This window comes from Ascaphus truei, chromosome 5 (genome assembly GCF_040206685.1).
Source record: "Ascaphus truei isolate aAscTru1 chromosome 5, aAscTru1.hap1, whole genome shotgun sequence".
In the NCBI taxonomy this organism is placed as follows: Eukaryota; Metazoa; Chordata; class Amphibia; order Anura; family Ascaphidae; genus Ascaphus; species Ascaphus truei.
In genome coordinates, this window is record NC_134487.1 from 96,630,738 (window position 1) to 96,649,074 (window position 18,337).

The 18,337-nt window shown below is 41.1% G+C and overlaps 1 protein-coding gene across 2 annotated transcripts in view; it reads left to right on the top strand.

Annotated features, from left to right (window-relative positions):
- The window catches only part of TSPAN8 (tetraspanin 8), a 43,972-nt gene extending 30,048 nt beyond the window's left edge, over positions 1-13,924 (top strand). For both annotated transcript variants that reach the window (XM_075600240.1, XM_075600239.1), the window contains 5 exons: positions 2,057-2,131; positions 2,229-2,324; positions 6,095-6,214; positions 7,852-7,935; positions 13,564-13,924. In XM_075600240.1, the coding sequence (XP_075456355.1) occupies positions 2,057-2,131; positions 2,229-2,324; positions 6,095-6,214; positions 7,852-7,935; positions 13,564-13,614 (426 nt within the window). In that variant the 3' untranslated portion in view covers positions 13,615-13,924. The remainder of the gene's footprint in view (positions 1-2,056; positions 2,132-2,228; positions 2,325-6,094; positions 6,215-7,851; positions 7,936-13,563) is intronic.
- The last annotated feature ends 4,413 nt before the right edge of the window (positions 13,925-18,337 follow it).

An 18,337-nucleotide genomic window follows, 5' to 3' on the forward strand; every position in this document is an offset into this window, starting at 1 on the left:
TCTCTTCACATTTTAGTTCCTCATTCTCATTAGTTCCATAATGTCCTTTTTTATGCAGTGGCGCCCAAAACTGCATATGCTTTATACAGTGGCATAATTCTGCTTACTTCCCTTCCATCCATACCCCATTTAAAGCAAGATCAAATCTTATTTATCTATTCATCATCTATTACCATTGCATGCTCTGTTGATGTAATGTGATTGAATGTAGTGTCTTTCTGTTACATCATCCTTGATGGCACTCCACCAATTCAAACTTAACATGTCAAAAATGAAGCTCCTCATAATTCCTTCCAAGCCTGGCCCTACTGCCTCCTTCTTCATTACTGTTGGCAGAACTATCATATACCCAGTATCACAATCACACTGGATATGTATCACATTTAAGTTCTTCCTCACATTAACAATGTAGCTAAAACCTGTTGATTTTTCCTCTGTACCTTCGCAAAGATATGCCCTTTCCTCTATCGCTCTACTGCTAAAAATCTAATGCAGGCCTTGATTCTCTCCCTTCTTGACTATTGCAGCGCTCTACTGTCCCGCCTTCCTGCCTCTAACCTGTCTCCGTTACAATCTATCCTAAATGCTGCTGCTAGAATCACTTTACTCTTTCCTAAATTTTTCTCAGCGTTTCTCCTTTTGAAATCCCTCTTCTGGTTCTGGTTATATCCTGTATTACTTTCAAAATTCTCCCTTTTAAGACAATATACTCTTCTGCCCCTCCTTACATCTCAGCCCTAATTTCTCGCTATACACCTGTCTGACTTTTGTGTTGTGCTCAAGGATGTCTTCTGTCTACTCCTTTTGTATTTAAAGCCTCTACCATCTGAAACCTGTCTCCCTCCCTGCCCCGCACCTCTGGAATGCCCTTCCACTCAATATCCTAGCACCCTCTCTCTCCATCTTTAGGGCCCATCTTAAAACATACCTCTTTATTTAAGCATTTGGGTAGCTTCGATTAGCTGATACTATACTTCGCATATGCATTTACCATGACCCTTTGCAGACACACTTGCCATAACATTCTCATACTGTCTCCCTTAAGTTCTTCCTACTTACCACTTTGGTTGTAAGTTCTTCAGGGCAGGGACTCTTTTTCCTCATGTTACTTTTATGTATGAAGTGTTTATTCCTATTATGTCACGTGTTACTGCTGTAAAGCTCTATGGAGATGGATGGCACTATATAAATTAAGATATACATACATACATGGTAGCAGCCATTTTAACTTCCTTGACAGGTAATTATTACACCACTATATCTCAATGAGAGAGTGTAAAAAGGGTAATTGCTACAAACAACAGCAAAAGGTACCAAAAGTGGTACCAAGAAAAGCAATGATTAAATTGTGAAGTGAGTAGCGTGTTTCCTCCAATGCATTGCAGACCCCTGTGACAGTGTCAGCTTAATGCTAAGGTCCCGCTGGAGGCTGCTGCACGCGCGCCTGGCGGTGCGTGCACAGCGCTAGACCGCGATCTGCGGTCTGCAGGCTGAGTTCTCAGGTGCGGGGGGCGTGGAAAAATGGGACGGGTGGGCACGGCCAAGATGGCTTTTATGATAAAAATGAGTAAATAAAGTCCCCCACCGCTCGCTCCCCCCCCTCCCCCTCTCCGAAATGAAAAACCTGAACATGCTGCACGAGGGGCCGTGGAAAATCCACTGCATCAAAGAGATCACCGGGCTCAAGAAGCTGAAGAGGAAGATTCAAAGAGGATGGTGAGGGGAGGGGCAGGGCAGGAGCAAACCACCTCTCTGATTGGCTCCCTGGCACACCACATGACGCGTCGCCGCACGGGAACACAATCCTGTTGCAGACCCTGCTGGCTGACGCGTCACAGTGTGCAGTGAGCCAGGAAGCGAGGGGGCACTGGGGACAGCTAGGGAGGAGGTAAGGGGCTGGTGAGAGGAGCGCTCACAGCCGCACGCAGCCGGCTGCACTGGGGACCTAGCCTTAGGAACTTGAGCTTTTTCTGGGAAATTCTATTTGGAAAAATAATCATTGCATACTTCACCTACCACTGCTAAATGGTATGTCTTTCTCCTGTTCCAACTCTAGTTCTTTATTGGATTATTCCTGATTCTGGTACTACAAATAACAGCAGGAGTTCTTGGAGTTGTTTATAAACCAAAGGTAAGTCACATATGAGTTAACTAAATGTTGATTGCTTATTCCAAGCGACATAAATATAATTGTAAATTGACCTTTATTGTTTATATTTTATTTTCAGATCGAACAGCAACTTAACATCACTTTCCATGAGCTCCTACCATTGTCTACACAACCTGAACCATTTAAAGAAAGCTTATACATTTTGCAGCAAGAGGTAATTTATATTCATCACTACTGTAACTATTTAATAAGATCTGATATGCTGAAGCCAATTGTTTAGACCTAGCAATTTTGTGAGTTGTCCTCAGAAATCTAGCAGTAGAAGACCTGCCAATAAGTGTTGGTAAGCGATATGTCCTAAATGATTGCAAATTTGCTTGAATGTTGACTGCCAAATTGCAAAATGTATCACGTAGGTTTATTATTACTGCATTTTATAACAGAAATATGTGAACAATTATGTTAAGTAATAATAATAACATGTTCTTGTATAGCGCACAGAACCCCAAGAAGCCCATTTTGGGAACCCCTGAGCCCCCACAAAAATATATTTGTATTTAAGTGTCAAAGAGGAGTGCTACTGAGCATGGCGGATGCATAAAACAAAGAACAAAAAAGCCCAATGCCACTTCCAATATGTCAAAAATACACAGTAAAATACTCTCTTGAAAAAAGGTTATTTAGTTTAACCCTTTGGCCAAAGCGTCGTAAGCCAGTGAGCTACATCAAGGCAGACCCTACTCACAGGTCCTAACACTACCAGATAAAATACTAATACACTTTCATTTTACTGGATATGGATCCAATGTTGGTCTTTCTCCCTCCTAATAGAGGTAAATGAGAATTTTAATCCTAATAGAGGCATATTAGTATTTTATCTGGTAGTGTTAGGACCTGTGAACTGGGTCTGCCTTGATGTGGCTCACAGGCTTATGATGCTTTGGCAAAGGGTTAAACTAAATTACCCTTTTCAAGAGAATACAGTATATAAGTATTTTACTGTGTATTTTACTGTGTATTTGAGCATTTCTAGAAGTGGCATTGGGCTTTTTTGTTCTTTGTTTCTTGTATAGCGCTGCTAGTTTTATGTAGCGCTTTACAGAGACATTTTGCATGCACAGGTCCCTGCCCCATGGAGCTTACAATATATTTTTTGGTGCTTGAGGCACATGAAATAACATGACTTGCCCGAGGTCATAAGGAGCCAACAGCGAGAATTGAACCATGTGTCCCTACTTCAAGCTCAGTGCCAGACTCAGTGTGGTTACTCACTGAGCCACTCCTATGAGGAACACATGTATGCTGTACCCAGAAGGGATCATGTACAAATCCTAAAAAGTGGTGTGAATGCCAAATTCCAACAATTACTTTAAATTCTGCTAGTGTTTTCACAGTGTGATTTACTTAAAGGTTTTCCCATCATCTTTTACACCACATTTTTGGGTCTGTATCTTTGTGCCAACAGTGTTTCAATTGCAAGCAAATCAATGTAACTGAACACAAGAGGTGTGTCTTATGCAGATTTGGCACATGAAGTTTCGTTATATGGAAAAAACAATTCACATGATTAGAAACAGACAGGCATTTGTTAGTACAGTTTTAAGAAATGACCCCCACTGTATTCAGTAAACACGTCAAAAAGGGATATTGTTATCAATAGCTTTGGCTGCAAAAGTTCTGCAAAATTTGTGCAAAAACAGCAAAGGTTTTATCAAAGATTGTACTTGTTTGGAGACTTTAATAAAACAATTAACTTCTATTGGGAGCTTATAAAATGTACTTTTTTATTCCACCCCTCTTTCTTCTTCACATTCCCAATAAAACAGATTTAGCAATTTGCCTGATGGTAAGGACATCAGTACCTACCCAACCATCAGCAGTATGTTTTATCCTTCATGATGCCAGGGTTTTCCAAGAACTTACATACTCCCCTATGCCATGGACCCTGACATATTGCACCGCAACCCATGCTTCCTGCTCTGTTGTGCCCCAGCGCTGGCAGTGCTGGGGCTTTTAGTACTTCTACTAGACACTACCTGTGCTCATGAGGTGGAAGTGGCCACAGGTGTGTGGGTGCTACTAGCGGGAGAAGGTGGGGTGCTTGATGCTGAGATCCCCTGGCTTAGGTACTGCAGGGCTGCGACTTATTTTTTCAGGGGCCAATTTTTGTCCCTGTGGCATCTTAGCACCCTTCCCCTTCATTATAAATAATAATAACAAAATAAAAGTTGAAGGAGAAGAGACTCCTGTGAGAGAGAGCTGTGCAGAGGGGTTCTCTGAAAGAGCTTTGGCAGTGAGAGCGTTAGAAGCCTTTCCCTCCTGTGTGCTGTTATTGCAGCAGTCACTTTTTTATTTCTTTTTCTCCCCTCTCCTGCTTTCTCTCTCTCTTCCTCGCTCTCTCCCAGGTTATAGAACAATATAAACCAAGTCTAAATCGTCCCCACACCAAAAGAAATAACTGTGTAAAAATAAACACAAATTAATCAAAACAAACACACACAAAAAAAACAGTGAGGGGGGATGGGCAAAGGGAGTGCTCTGGGATTTTAAGCCCACAGGAAGTGAGCTGAGCAGGGCTACTCAACTACACTTACCTGGGGCAAAACAAAAATACAAATAAATAAACCAACATAACTTAACAACTCCAAACTTTTAAATTAAACAGTGCCCTAAAGTTTAGAAACCTGATTTTGTTAACATAAACCACCAAATATCAGGTTTATATGCTTTTTGTAGCCTTTTGTGGGAGCTCAAATCACACACACCCTCTCACTACTAGGACCGAACACATTGTGGTTTGATCAACCTCAGATCTTGTACATTTTTACATTTTGTTTTCTTTTATTATTTACTTCATTCTTTCGCTGAACAAATGTGTAACTTTTTAACTCAGGTTAATACATCATGGATACATTATATCACGTTAATGTATCCTCTATTTTGCAGCTCTTTGTGGTTCCTATCTCATGGTTTTTTATTGTGTATCTATTAAAAGTTACTTCATTCCAGGGTACACATCCCTAATGTAAAAATACATTATTGTGTATCTATTAAAAGTTACTTTGTTCCAGTAAACATCTCTAAGGGGTATTATACCCTCTTGACGTATTTAGGTGTACACCACAGCTAAAGGATGGCCTTTTCTCTCTCTTCATATGCTAATAGAAGTTAAATAAAACACATTTTCTGACACACACAAAAACATGGCGAAGTACAGCTGTTACAGTGTTGCTAGCCATCAACTGGATTAGTTCACACTGCTAAAGCTCTGTCCTAGAAAAGCAGTGATTGTGGGTTCTAGGCCAGTTGGGTCTGACACCATTTTAGTCATTAGGTTGGTGTCTTAGGCCTATTATGAACTCTTTATAGTTGATATGGAAATCCTTTTAGAAAGTTGGGGATGAGAACATTTTAAATATCCTTTGCATAGTCATTAGCTTATCGTTCAGGTGTGCTCCTCTTTCAGCACGTCTCCCTAATTTATTTGGAGGGATGTTTGAGTGAATATATGGGCAACTGCAAATAGACGTGCGCATGTGCCTTCTTAACAATCCGCAAATGGATCCATTTGCAGATGCTAAAGAATCCATCCGGATTGCAGTAAATGACGAATTTGAATGAATCTGCCCGGATATGAAATCAATGTATGTAACGGATTTTGGCTAAATAATCCGTGGAATGTCGGGAACCTAATTTTGACCGTTTCACCCATCTCTAATTATCACATTGCAAAGGCCATTACATGTTAAAGTTACATCATGTTAAGCATTGTGTGTCACCTCCATAAGAACGTTCTGAGTTCTAGCTCAAGAAATAGCCACAGGTAGAACGTATGCCGGGCAGAACATATGTTTATCGTAAAAAATGCAGAACACCTCTCCATGTTAAACAATCTTAACTTAATTAAATGTAATCTGTTAAATAATGTAAACAGATTTGATTTACTGTATACTGTACGATCCATCTCTCTCTTTTTTTTTGTAGAACAAATGCTGTGGTCTTGTCAAAGGTTATAGTGACTGGGGCAATATTATTCCACAATCTTGTAACTGTGTACCACCAAATGATTGTACCACAGTTTCCGGGAGGCCTGTATATAAAGAGGTAATTATTGCATCCTTAATCACAGTGCATTTATTTTCTTCTCCATTATACTGTCAACGATTAGTGTATTTAATTTACTTCACTATTGTATAACTTAAACTTCCCCATTTTAGCATACAGATGCAACAGCCATTATGCGAACATTTACCTGGGTACATTTTGCGTTGTGCCACGTGTAGGTTGCGATATATTCACAAGTTTTGCCGCTGCAGACTATAATGGACCATCGGATTAACACAGCAGGGGTCCCTGCTGTGTGAGTCCTACCAGGGTCTGCCTCTCTGTAATAGACGTGCAGTAAGAGGGCTGAATCAGTCACTCTGACTGCGCGCCTCTCACAGGCGATCGCGGGGTTTTTATTTAGTTTTAAACATTACAGTAATATAGCAGGGGTCTCCGAAGCTGAACCACATTGATTTTAAGTCCGGGGACTCCCTGCTTCCAGAGATACAGGCTCCGTTATGGGGTGCCGGTATCACCTATTCATGTAAATGTCTCGCGTCACGTGATCGGAACATTTCAATGCATATGAGATAACGGCACTCCATAAGGGGGCCTGTATCTCGGGAAGCAGGGCGTCCCCGGACCTGAAATCAGGTGCCCTACCACATACTGTAGCTGGACACAAAAAAAACAACACAAATTTAGCAATTCAATTGACTTCCTTAAACTAATCTAACCATGCTAAAAGCAAAGACGTGTCTTCTTGTTTCTCTGGAAATGAAGTACATATGCATTTCTCAGGGAGCATCTGCATAAGGGAGTATTTATCAATTAAATGTTTTCTTTACCCTCAGCCTATCTGTCCTTATCAGAGAGCCAAGAGATAAGAGTAGAGAGATGGGCGCACTGGCTGTGCAAACACTTGTTGAGCACAGTGATATCATATAAAGGGGAGTAGCCAGAGGAAATAACACTCTCCAAAGTCTCAGCTCCCCATGTTTAAAAAGTCACTGAAAAAAAGATTTCAAAGTTCTATATAGTCAGATTTTGGTTAAAAAAAAGACATACATTTCCAGATGAGAGCCCTTAAATCAGAATGTCCCTGCAATAGTGCACTTTGATCCTATGTGCGGTTGACCCTTTAAATAAGACTTCACAATTTAAAGGAATCAAAATACTGTAAATACAAACATACTGTAAATACAAATATAGGATAAGTATCTGCCGTCTACATTTGGCATAGGATGAACCTGATGTCTTTTTTCAACCTCATCTACTGTGTAACCATGTAGTGCAACAGTTTTAACCCTTGTTATCAACGGATAACATTCTGACCAAGGAATTACTTATTATAAATATTTGTTTCTTGATCACCTATCATTTCTATTGCAAATGTGAGGGACTACAGCTTCATATGAGCTAGTCAGTAGAAAATGAGGCTAGCATGGGAATTGGAAAACGTGAAAAGTATTGCTCATCAAAAATATGTCGAGGTAACATATGGTATCATATGTTTTAAGACAAAAAATATGGCATCATATTTTAGTATCAAGATAAATATATACATTTACACATTGATTCCTGCTGTTTTAATTAACCAAAATATTTGCAAATAAATCCTATTGCCAACCAGTTTCCTGTCTGTGCAGTGGATCCCATTGAAACTAATTTATTATATACATTTCCTTACACAGGCATGTGGAACTTCTATTGTTGACTACTTCAAAAACCACCTAATAATAATTATTGGAATTGCGTTTGGACTGGCACTTGTTGAGGTACGGTATAATCCCCAAATGTATGATTTCCAATGTTCATTTTATAAGATGCCAAACAAACATAAATATCTGTTTGGGTAAATGATTATGATTACCCCATTGTGCCTTTCGTGCCCTTAACCCCACCCCCCCCATTGTCATTGTGGATAATAAGTGGAAATATTAGCAAAAGAAGGTTTTCGAACTTCTACTGTATATTTCCCAGGAGCTGAATATACCAGTATTTCTACTCCACCACCATGAACAGTTGTGCTAACTGCATACTTTTAAATCTTGGTTAAAAAGGATGATAAATAATACCAATGTGCTGTTCTTTGAGGAGGTATTTAACTATTTGTAAATATTTTATAAACAGATTAGTCCTTCTAACTCAGTGATTCCCAACCAGGGTTCCGTGGAACCCTGGGGCTCCTTGAAGCAGTCTCCGGGTTTCCTCCTATGGACCACAGGACCCCCCCGGTGGTGGGTTTATTTTATATGTATTTTGTAGGGTGGATTGAGAGAGAGTGGGGTAATTGACGGATGGTAGGGGCGAGTGAGAGAAGAGAGGGGGGCAGGAGGGAGTGAGTGAGGAAAAGAGGGAGTAAGAGTGAGACGCAAGGGATACATGCATGCGAGGCGGGAGGGGGGAGAGAAATTCATGGGTAAAGGGTGGGAAATAGAGGTGGCTCCTGAGGTGTGAAATGTTGTGACTGACCCCTGTCGAACCTAATATGTGTCAGCCAGATAGGGGTTCCCCAAGATTTTTCTAAATACTTCAAGGGTTCCTCCAAACAAAAAAGGTTGGGAATCACTGTTCTAACTAGTAGCTGGTGTGGTAAAATGAATATATTTTCCTAACAGCTATTTACAAACAAAATGGTAGCCGTTGCCCTAATGTTTAACAGTGTGGCTAGTGTTATGGAGCAATATCTGCTTCATTTAAGTGACTGTTCCCTACTGATGGAGGTAGACAAGGCATTCTGACCATAAATATAATTTTGGCTACAGATGTAGCCAGACTTAATGTTACCGCTGCCGTGGGAAGCCATTGAATCCTGACTGCGGCATCACTCCACAGCAGGAAATCTCTCTGCCTGGGTCCCACTGGGAAGAACGGACGCCCACAGGCTGCTGCTGTGTTTACTGTCCTCAGTTGCAGCATTTTGCTTTTCATCCCACTCCTCCAAGGACAGTAAATCTGACCACATATGTATTTTCTGGGTGATCCTTGTAGAGTAGTGGAGGTTTAAATAAGTACAATACAGTATTTTAATGATTATTTTAAATCAAATTATTTATTTATTTATAAAATATTTTACCAGGAAGTAATACATTGAGAGTTACCTCTCGTTTTCAAGTATGTCCTGGGCACAGAGTAAAACAAATAATACATGGTTACAAATACAGTTACATAAATGAACAAGGTATACATTATATACAAGACATTGCGTGCACAGTTAAAGAAAATATATGTTATGAGCGTATGAAACAGTTACAGACCAGATTAAAGTGTGAGACAGCCTTAGATTTGAAAGAACTTAAGCTGGTGGTGGATATGAGAGTCTCTGGTAGGTTGTTCCAGTTTTGGGGTGCACGGAAGGAGAAGGAGGAACGTCGGGATACTTTGTTGAGCCTTGGGACCATGAATAGTCTTTTGGAGTCTGATCTCAGGTGATAGGTGCTGCATGTGGTAGGGGTGAGGAGCTTGTTCAGGTAGCTGGATAGCTTGCCCAGAAAGTATTTGAGGGTGAGACAGGAAAGGTGAACTTTGCGCCTAGACTCTAGTGATGACCAATCTAGTTCTTTGAGCATTTCGCAGTGATGTGTGTTGTAGTTGCATTGGAGAACAAAACGACAAATTGAATTGTAGAGGGTGTCAAGTTTGCTAAGGTGGGTTTGAGGAGCCGAGCCATATACTATGTCTCCATAGTCAATAATTGTCATTAGCATCTGCTGTGCAATACGCTTTCTGACCAGGAGACTTATGGAGGATTTGTTCCTGTAAAGTACCCCTAGTTTGACATAGGTCTTGGTTGTCAGGGTATCAATGTGCATCCCGAATGTTAAGTGGGAGTCAAACCATAAGCCCAGGTATTTAAAACTAGTGACAGGTGTTAGGGTGGTGTTAGCGTTGGTTCTAATCAGGAGCTCAGTCACTGGAAGCTTTACAAATTTAGACTTGGTCCCAAATACCATTGTTACAGTCTTGTCAGTGTTTAAAAACAGTTTGTTTTGGGAAATCCAGTTTTCGAGTCTCAAAAAGTCAGACTGAAGTATGTGTTGAAGGTCAGAGAGGCTATCGCTGTGTGCATATAGGATTGTGTCATCTGCATACATGTGTATTAAGGCTTCCTTACAAGCTGTGGGAAGATCATTAATGAACACTGAGAAGAGTAGGGGCCCCAGAACAGAGCCTTGCGGGACACCACAGGTGATATCCAGGGGGTTGGAGTTAGAGCCTGAGATGGACACATGTTGGGATCTTCCTGATAGGTAGGACTGAAACCAGTTTAAAGCATGTTTCCCTATTCCAGAGCTCTGGAGTTTGTTAAGCAGGATAACATGATCAACTGTGTCAAAAGTCTTTGCTAAATCTAGGAATACTGCACCAGTGAGTTGTCCCCGTTCCATTCCACACTGGATTTCATTGCAAACTTTTAGTAGGGTAGTTACGGTGGAGTGTTTGGGACGAAACCCAGACTGGAATTGTCTAGGGAAATTTGTAGAATTTGTAGAAATTGTGTAGAAATCGCTTAATTGGGAGTGGACACATTTTTCCATAACTTTGGATAGAATTGGGAGAAGTGAGATTGGCCTGTAGTTTGAGACAGTGTTTTTGTCCCCACTTTTGAAGATTGGGACAACTCTGGCAGTTTTCCAGGTCTTAGGGATATGGCCTGCAGACAGGATAGAGTTGACTATGGACGCAATTGGTTTGGCAATGGCTGGGGCACCAAGTCGTAGGAACCTAGATTGTAGTAAGTCGGGTCCACATTGGCTGCTTAGTTTAAGTTTGAGTAGCGCTTGTGTAATCTCCTCTTCAGATACTGGGCTAAATTGAAAATTGTGGGCAGTGTTGGGAGGGGGTGGGACTGTAGGGATACTCCCAGGATGAGATTCATGTTTGGGGTTTGTGCTGCGTTTCGCTAATAAGTTAGTGGCACACCCCACAAAGTAATCATTGAATGCATTTGAAATGTCAGCGGGGTTTGTCAGAGTAATATCCCCCTTAGTGATATTACTTGGTTGTTGATGGTTAGGAGGCTGGAATATATTGTTGATAACCTTCCAGAAGATAGCTGGGTTTGATGAATTTTGGTGGAGATTGTCAGAGTAATATTGTGCTTTTACATGCCTTGTTTGCCTTGTGCACATGTTCCGCATGCTTCTGTAGTGATTGAGATCCTTGGTAGTGCCAGTTCCTTTGTAGCTTTTCCACAAGGCATCCCTGAACTGGTAGAGTGCTATAAGGTCAGTTGTAACCCATGGAAGGTGGGCCCCTCGTACCCTTATTTTGCGTAGTGGAGCATGGGTATCGCAGAGTTTTAAGAACTCGGATTGGAAATAGTCGAGCGCAGAATCGGGGTCGGGAATTAAATCGAATCTGTGCCATGGGCAGTTGGTAAGGTCAGCCAGAAACTGTTGTGTGTTAAAGTTTTTAAATGTTCTAGTGAGGAGAACTTTAGGGCTTGATTGGGGCGGTTTAATTTTCCTTACACAATACACTATTGCACGGTCACTGAAAATGTCAGGAAGGATGCCAGAGGATTGGATTCTGCTGGGGTTTGAGTAGAGAATCCAGTCTAGCAAGGAATGGTTATGCGATTTCAGGTTTATCCGTGTGGGTTGGGAAATGAGTTGTGATAGGTTAAGTGACTTGAGTTGTATCTGGATTTTGTGGGTTTTAGGGTCAAGCCAATTGAAGTTGAAATCCCCTAGAACTAGCAGCTCACTCTTCTCATTCAGAGAGGAAATGGAGCCAAGAAATTGGGTGATATCAGTCAGGGATTGTAGAGGGGCTTTAGGGGGGCGGTAGATGCCAGCGAGCAAGATGGGCTTAGAAAAGGGGAGGCAGGTTTTGCCAACTAGAATTTCAAAAGAGGGTGGGCTTGGTGGGCAATTTAACAGTGTAAATTGTAAGGTGTCTGCAATATAAAATAACACCCCTCCTCCTCTCTTTGACCCATCTCTCCTAAAAATGGAGTATCCCTGAATGGCAATATGTGCATCAGGTGTTTTAGGGGATAGCCATGTTTCTGTAAGAACGATGGCTTTAGGTTTATGCATAAGGCACCATGCCCTTAGTTCATCCAGTTTGGGCAGCAGGCTCCGGATGTTTATATGGGCGACAGATAGCCCTTTTTGGAATTTAAAGGTGGAATTCTCAGGGGCATGGGACAGAGCTGAAATGGGAGGACCTGGGTTAGGTTCAATATCACCGGCTAAAGAGAGTGATATTGGTAGAGTGCTATAAGGTCAGTTGTAAATGTAAATGAGTAGAAATTTGGTTAGTTGTTTGCAAGTTGTAGATTTGTGGTGTTTGCCATTAGAGTGAGCAGTGGTTGGTGTGCTGGTTTTTAGAGTTCACCACCAACATTCAGCAGATAGTGCAAGGCTTTTGAGTAGTCCAGGGTGTATGGTGATGTTGGGTGTGGGCCAGGATGGAGGAGTTTGTAGTGGATAGAGGGAGTAACATCTCCATGAGGCCAGGTGAAAGAAAAAGTTAAAATACATAGCAGGTTCATGATGCCAGAGGTAGGCAGTGCTTCAAGGAGCTGTTGTGAGCAGAGTGAGTGTGAGCAGACTAACAGCAGGTGTGTGCCTGTTCCTTGTCAAATGTTTAGCTGTATTGCAATGCTAGAGTCAGTTCAGGGTTTCAGTGTATTGTGCAGTCAGTTTTGGGAGAGGCTGCAGTAAATAAATTGTAAAGGGGTGGGGGGTTGAAATAGGCAGGTTAGCAAGCTTGGGATCATAGTGTGATCTGAATAGCTTACCGTTTGTTGTCTTGAGTAAAAGAGTGTGCAGTAGATCCAGTCCCCAGTCACCTCTAGTCAAACTGTAGTCTAACTGTATTTATCACTTAAAAGCTCACTTTAAATGCCTCACTGCCTAATGCAGTTCATTTTACCATGAAGCATCGCTCCTCCACAAATACATCCAGTCTTAAATTAAAAAAGATTTAAGCCCATAAACTATGCAGTGTTAATCCATAAATTATTTTATGGCAAATTTCCTTCAATGGTCCATAAGGTGTCATGGCTTAGCACCATTTAGTAAACATTGCCATTTATTAATTCATTCACTTCTGAGAGGACACATTCTGATCGCTCTAGTAACAACTAAATTAAAAACATTATAGGTATTTATTAAAGGGATTGACTTGATTGAGAGTTTCCATGTGATAGCGCTCCATTCGTTACTATTGCAATCGAATGAATAAACCCCATTGGCCTACATTTACTAAGCAGTGTTATTCCGTTTTCCATTCACGTGGATGGGCTATATGGTGTCCTGCAGGGCTGAAATGGGTCTTATGAAATAGCACCACTTAATAAATATGACCCATAATCTGACAATACATTTACTCTCTCAATTTTCGATATCAATAGCAATTAACTATTGGTTTTTGCCTATGTCTCCCTCCAGCTTTTTGGTCTGGGTTTTTCCATGACTTTGTACTGCCAGATAAAGAAATAAGAAGATACACCTTTTACAAGAGCAATAGAGGAGCCCATTGCAACCACACAAATATGTTTCCACGTTATCCAAAGATTCTCACAACATTGTTGTACTGTATAAGAAAGTTGTCCAACCATTGTACAGGTGTGTCCAAACGGTAAATTAAAAGTTGCTTTTGTTCATTTGAATATGATTACCAGTTTGACTTAAGCTTCTTGACAGCCAGTTTATTGAAAGTTTTTAAGCTGATGAAATATGTGCAAATCATTCTGAAAATAAAACGTATATTATGTTACATTGTCACAAATAATAAAAGTCCTTCTATGAAGCTTTCTTGTCTTACATGTTGGTGTGTTGCTCATTCCATCATACTCTGTAATAACCGGAAGTGGTGCTCAGTCAGAAGGGAAAGAACAGTCTAATTTTAGGGTGTGAAGTCATTAACTGCATCAGCATATCATGTTCAAGATGATAGCAATAGGTTTTCACCATCTGCTTTAAGGATAAGGTATTGTTTGGGTGGATGCTAAAATGTATGATACAATTGTAATTTCCACTGCTTTATGATCCTATCCAAGTCATTCCCATTTTACTTGTTAAATAATTGTGCAGACCTGCATTATTTCTAAATACTGCATGTAATCATTGGCGTAACCATTAAATACCAGTCTGGAGTACATAACTGATCAGAAAACATTTAGAAATATTTGATGCACTATGCCCTACAAAGTTCTCAGGTTCCTACAGCATATAATAATCATGAACATAAGGTTTTGCATTTGTATAGTGGCAGAGACTGTAGCTTAAATTCTGTTAAGACATTATGGCCCCACTGAAGGTTGCTGTATCCGATACTACTACTTAAAAGTAATGGTGCATCAAATAGTTTCGCTAAGCTGTTGCTTTTATAAGGAACAATTGGCCAAAGCATTGATAGAGGCAACCCAAATCTTAAATTATGAAAGACATACTGTACACATAGGGGGTTATTATTAAACAGCGATAGGGCAGATCAGGGCACTATGACAGGGCATTGACTTCAATGGGCGTTTCGGTGCGATAGTACCGATCATGGCTCTATTATACAGATGGAACATGGTTCCTCGCTGCCCTGCACTTGGAGCAGCTGGACCACGGCCCAAGTGCGACCTGATCACAGCCAAGTGTAGCGCAGGGGAGATTTCCCCTAAGGATTAACACAGCGGAGGGCCCTGCTTCAGAATGGGACTCCCGCTGCGTTAATCCTCCCGGGCCACCTCCAGTCTGGAAGAGCTGCGCAGAGAGAGCAGAAGGAAGCGGACTGACTAACGTTCAGCAGTCCTGTGTTGTTTGTTCTGCCCTTGGGATGAATATTTCTTTTGGAAGCTCCTTGTTTTGTCCTTGAATATATTTGTATATATTTATCATATCCCCTCTTAGATGCCTCTTTTCTAATGTAAATTCGAATTAATACTTCCGTTTCAAAGTGTGTTACAACTCAACCCATTTTACCCTATGAGAATTCCCAATGAGCCACCGTCCACTAAGAAGTTTAACTTTAAAAATAATTTCCAATCCAAGTCCAAAAATGTTTATAGAACTCTATAGGTACAGCAGTCCATCAATGCCAAGCGGCCTCCCATTGGACAAACCGGACTCAGCAATAAACAATTCATCAGGAGTTAATGGTAAATCCAGTTCCTCTTGTCCCGCTTGCTGTAAAGATGGTAAATCAGTCAGAAATTTCAACATCATCCCCAGGATCAGCGCTGTAAAGATCTTTATAAAATGAATCAGCATGCTTTTAAATACCTGCAAATAATATTGCACCTCAACACCCCTCCTGCCCTTAAACTGGTTAAGGAAATGCTTAATCTCAGTCAGACTATACTAAGAGCTGTTAAAAACCTGACTAGAGGTAAGGTTAGAAAACTGTGTGTTAGCTGTAGCATACTCATTATTCATCATCAGAAGACTCAGATACGTCACTTTCTGCTCCCACAAAAACAATTTTTGAACATTTGATTAATTGGATACTGCAGACAGATTTACTGGAGGGATGGACTGTGGAAACAGAGGTGTACAGTAGCTTCCAACTCAGATCTTTCCTCCACACCAATGCATGGCTTCAGAGCAAAACCAGTAGTTGCCACTGACAGCTAGTTTTCCTCCTCTCTCAAAGCATTTTTAGGCAGATTATCAGTTAAAACATCCACTGTTTTACCCATTTTTTTTCTCAATTTGGCCCACACTGAAAAAGTGGCCTCAACAACTTCAGAGTTCAGAACAGTACTTTTAGTAACCTTGAGAATTATTTCATCCTCTTCCTGTTCCAAATCTCTCTTCTTGTTAGTTTTTTCACACTCCATGTCCCCACAGTCATCTGCATGCTGCCTTGTTACTCCAGTCTGTGCTTTTCACACTCCATTTGAACAATGTCTTCTCCTTGCTGCCCTGTAACAGCAGTCTGCACTGTCTCACCTTCTACAGCATCCACCTTACTCCACCTAATAACAGCAATCTGTACACATTCCCCAATATAAACAGACAGATTACCAATGCTCAACTACTATTGAAGAACCTCAGACTTAGAACTATGCAACTAATTTTGACAGATTTATTATAAATCATTCTTCCTGGTAATGCACAGGTTATTAAGAATTTATATTAGTGTTAGGTACCCTTGAGATGTGGTCTGCCGTGTAGTGGCTCAAGGGCTTACAACACTTTGGCCAAAATGTTAAACTAAAAGACCATTTTATTCAAAAGATATCTATATATATATATTTAGGCACTGTACCGTGAATAAGTTTCACTGGATGTGCACTGAGCTCTGTCTGTGTTTCATGTTCTGTCTCTGGTTTTAAATATATTTTGCCATGCTCAGTAGCACTCCTCTGTGACACTTATATGCTTAGTTATATGTTGTGGTTATTTTGGGGATCCAATATGAGCTTGTAGGTGTCCTGTATGTTTTATATATCTTGTTCAGTTGGTCTTAGCTGATTGAGGGTGGCTCATCCTACCTAGTTTAAAGCTCACCCCCTCCCACATTTAAATGGTAAAAAGCTCACTCCATTGCATCTCCCATTCTGAGAGGGAACTTGCTTGCTTGCAGTTTGATTGTGACAAATCTAATACAGAGTGCTTTTCCTGGTAATGTACAGGTTAATAAGAGCTTCAATCAGACTTAGAACTATGCAACTAATTTTGACAGATTTATTCTAAATCATTCTTCCTGGTAATGCACAAGTTATTAAGAATTTATATTAGTGTTAGGTACCCTTGAGATGTGGTCTGCCGTGTAGTGGCTCAAGGGCTTACAACACTCTGGCCAAAATGTTAAACTAAAAGACCATTTTTTTCAAAAGATATCTATATGTAGCCCTGGTAAGAAATTGGGTTATAGTTCTATCCTCCTCCTGGTATAATCCCTGGTAAGGGCAGGTTGCCAGGAGTTATCATGGGTTTCCCCCACTTCAAGCACTTGCCCTGAGTGGTGGAGGTAGGTTACCTGACCCTGTGTCAAAGCAAGAGACACAGGGACGGTGCCTGCTGAGATCATAAAAGAGCAGTGCATTTCCTATTTAGGTGTGCTCTGTCAGTCTGACAGTTCAGTGATAGTGTGTTAGTGAGGAGAGGAGTGATCAGCTCCTGAGTAGAGCTGATATAGCTATAGTTAGTGAGGTGGACCAAATACCTCTCACCCTGCTTAGGGGGTGAGGGAAGAGCTAGCCCCACTCTGGATGCCCTATGGTCCAGAGTGGCAGCAGGGATCATCACAAGGGAGAACAGTTAGTGGACTGTGCATCACTGTACCTGTCTGCTGCCGCTGCCCAGAGAATAAAGAGTCTGCTGGTTTTAAAGAGAATCTTGTGTGAGACTGGAATCTCTCATCCCTGTGGGGAATCTCTGTGGTAAGAATTCCACCCCGCATTCCTGGGGCTTACTATAGATGGAGGCGCTGCACCATTGAACAAGGACGAAGGCATCCACCCCAGTAACCTGTTCCTGTTGTCCCCCATGTCATCGCGGGAGACTCAGGCCCTCCTGTTGCCAGCAGATATGCACCACACAGACACATATAGCCAAACCCCAGAACACCTTAGGGGACCTGATCTGCGATTAGGGGGGGGAGTATGGGCTAGATATACATATATATTTAGGCACTGTACCGTGTATAAGTTTCACTGGATGTGCACTGAGCTCTGTCTGTGTTTCATGTACTGTCTCTGGTTTAAAAGATAGAAGAACATTGAAAACATTCCACAATATCCTTTTCAATCTGCCCGAAAGCAGCATCCTTTGCTTTCTCACCTTCCACAATGTCCTCCTCCCTCTGCCCCGAAGCAGTAGTCTCTGCTTTCTCCTCACCTGTATGTTTTATTATTTTTTGTCACCAGAACCATTCTCACTCTGACCTTTTCTAGAATTCAAAATTAGGCAAGCATGTTTCAAGTGACTAATTTCCCCACACTCAAAGCATTTCATGGACTCAGTGCTCGCATACATCACATAATCAAGGTTATGTTTCAAAACCAGGTCGAAACTTTTTACCGATTTATTCAAAATCATAATCACCTGTCTCCGAAAAGACGTAGAATGTCTAATTTCAGCTTTTTTACACCGCAGAGAAATCATTTTAATAGAATAAATAATTCTACCATAGCAAGACAAATTCTGCATTAACCTCTCGCTACTAAAAAATGGTGGAATATTAGACAGAGTAACTTTAACTTATGGACTGGCTAAAGGCAGAACA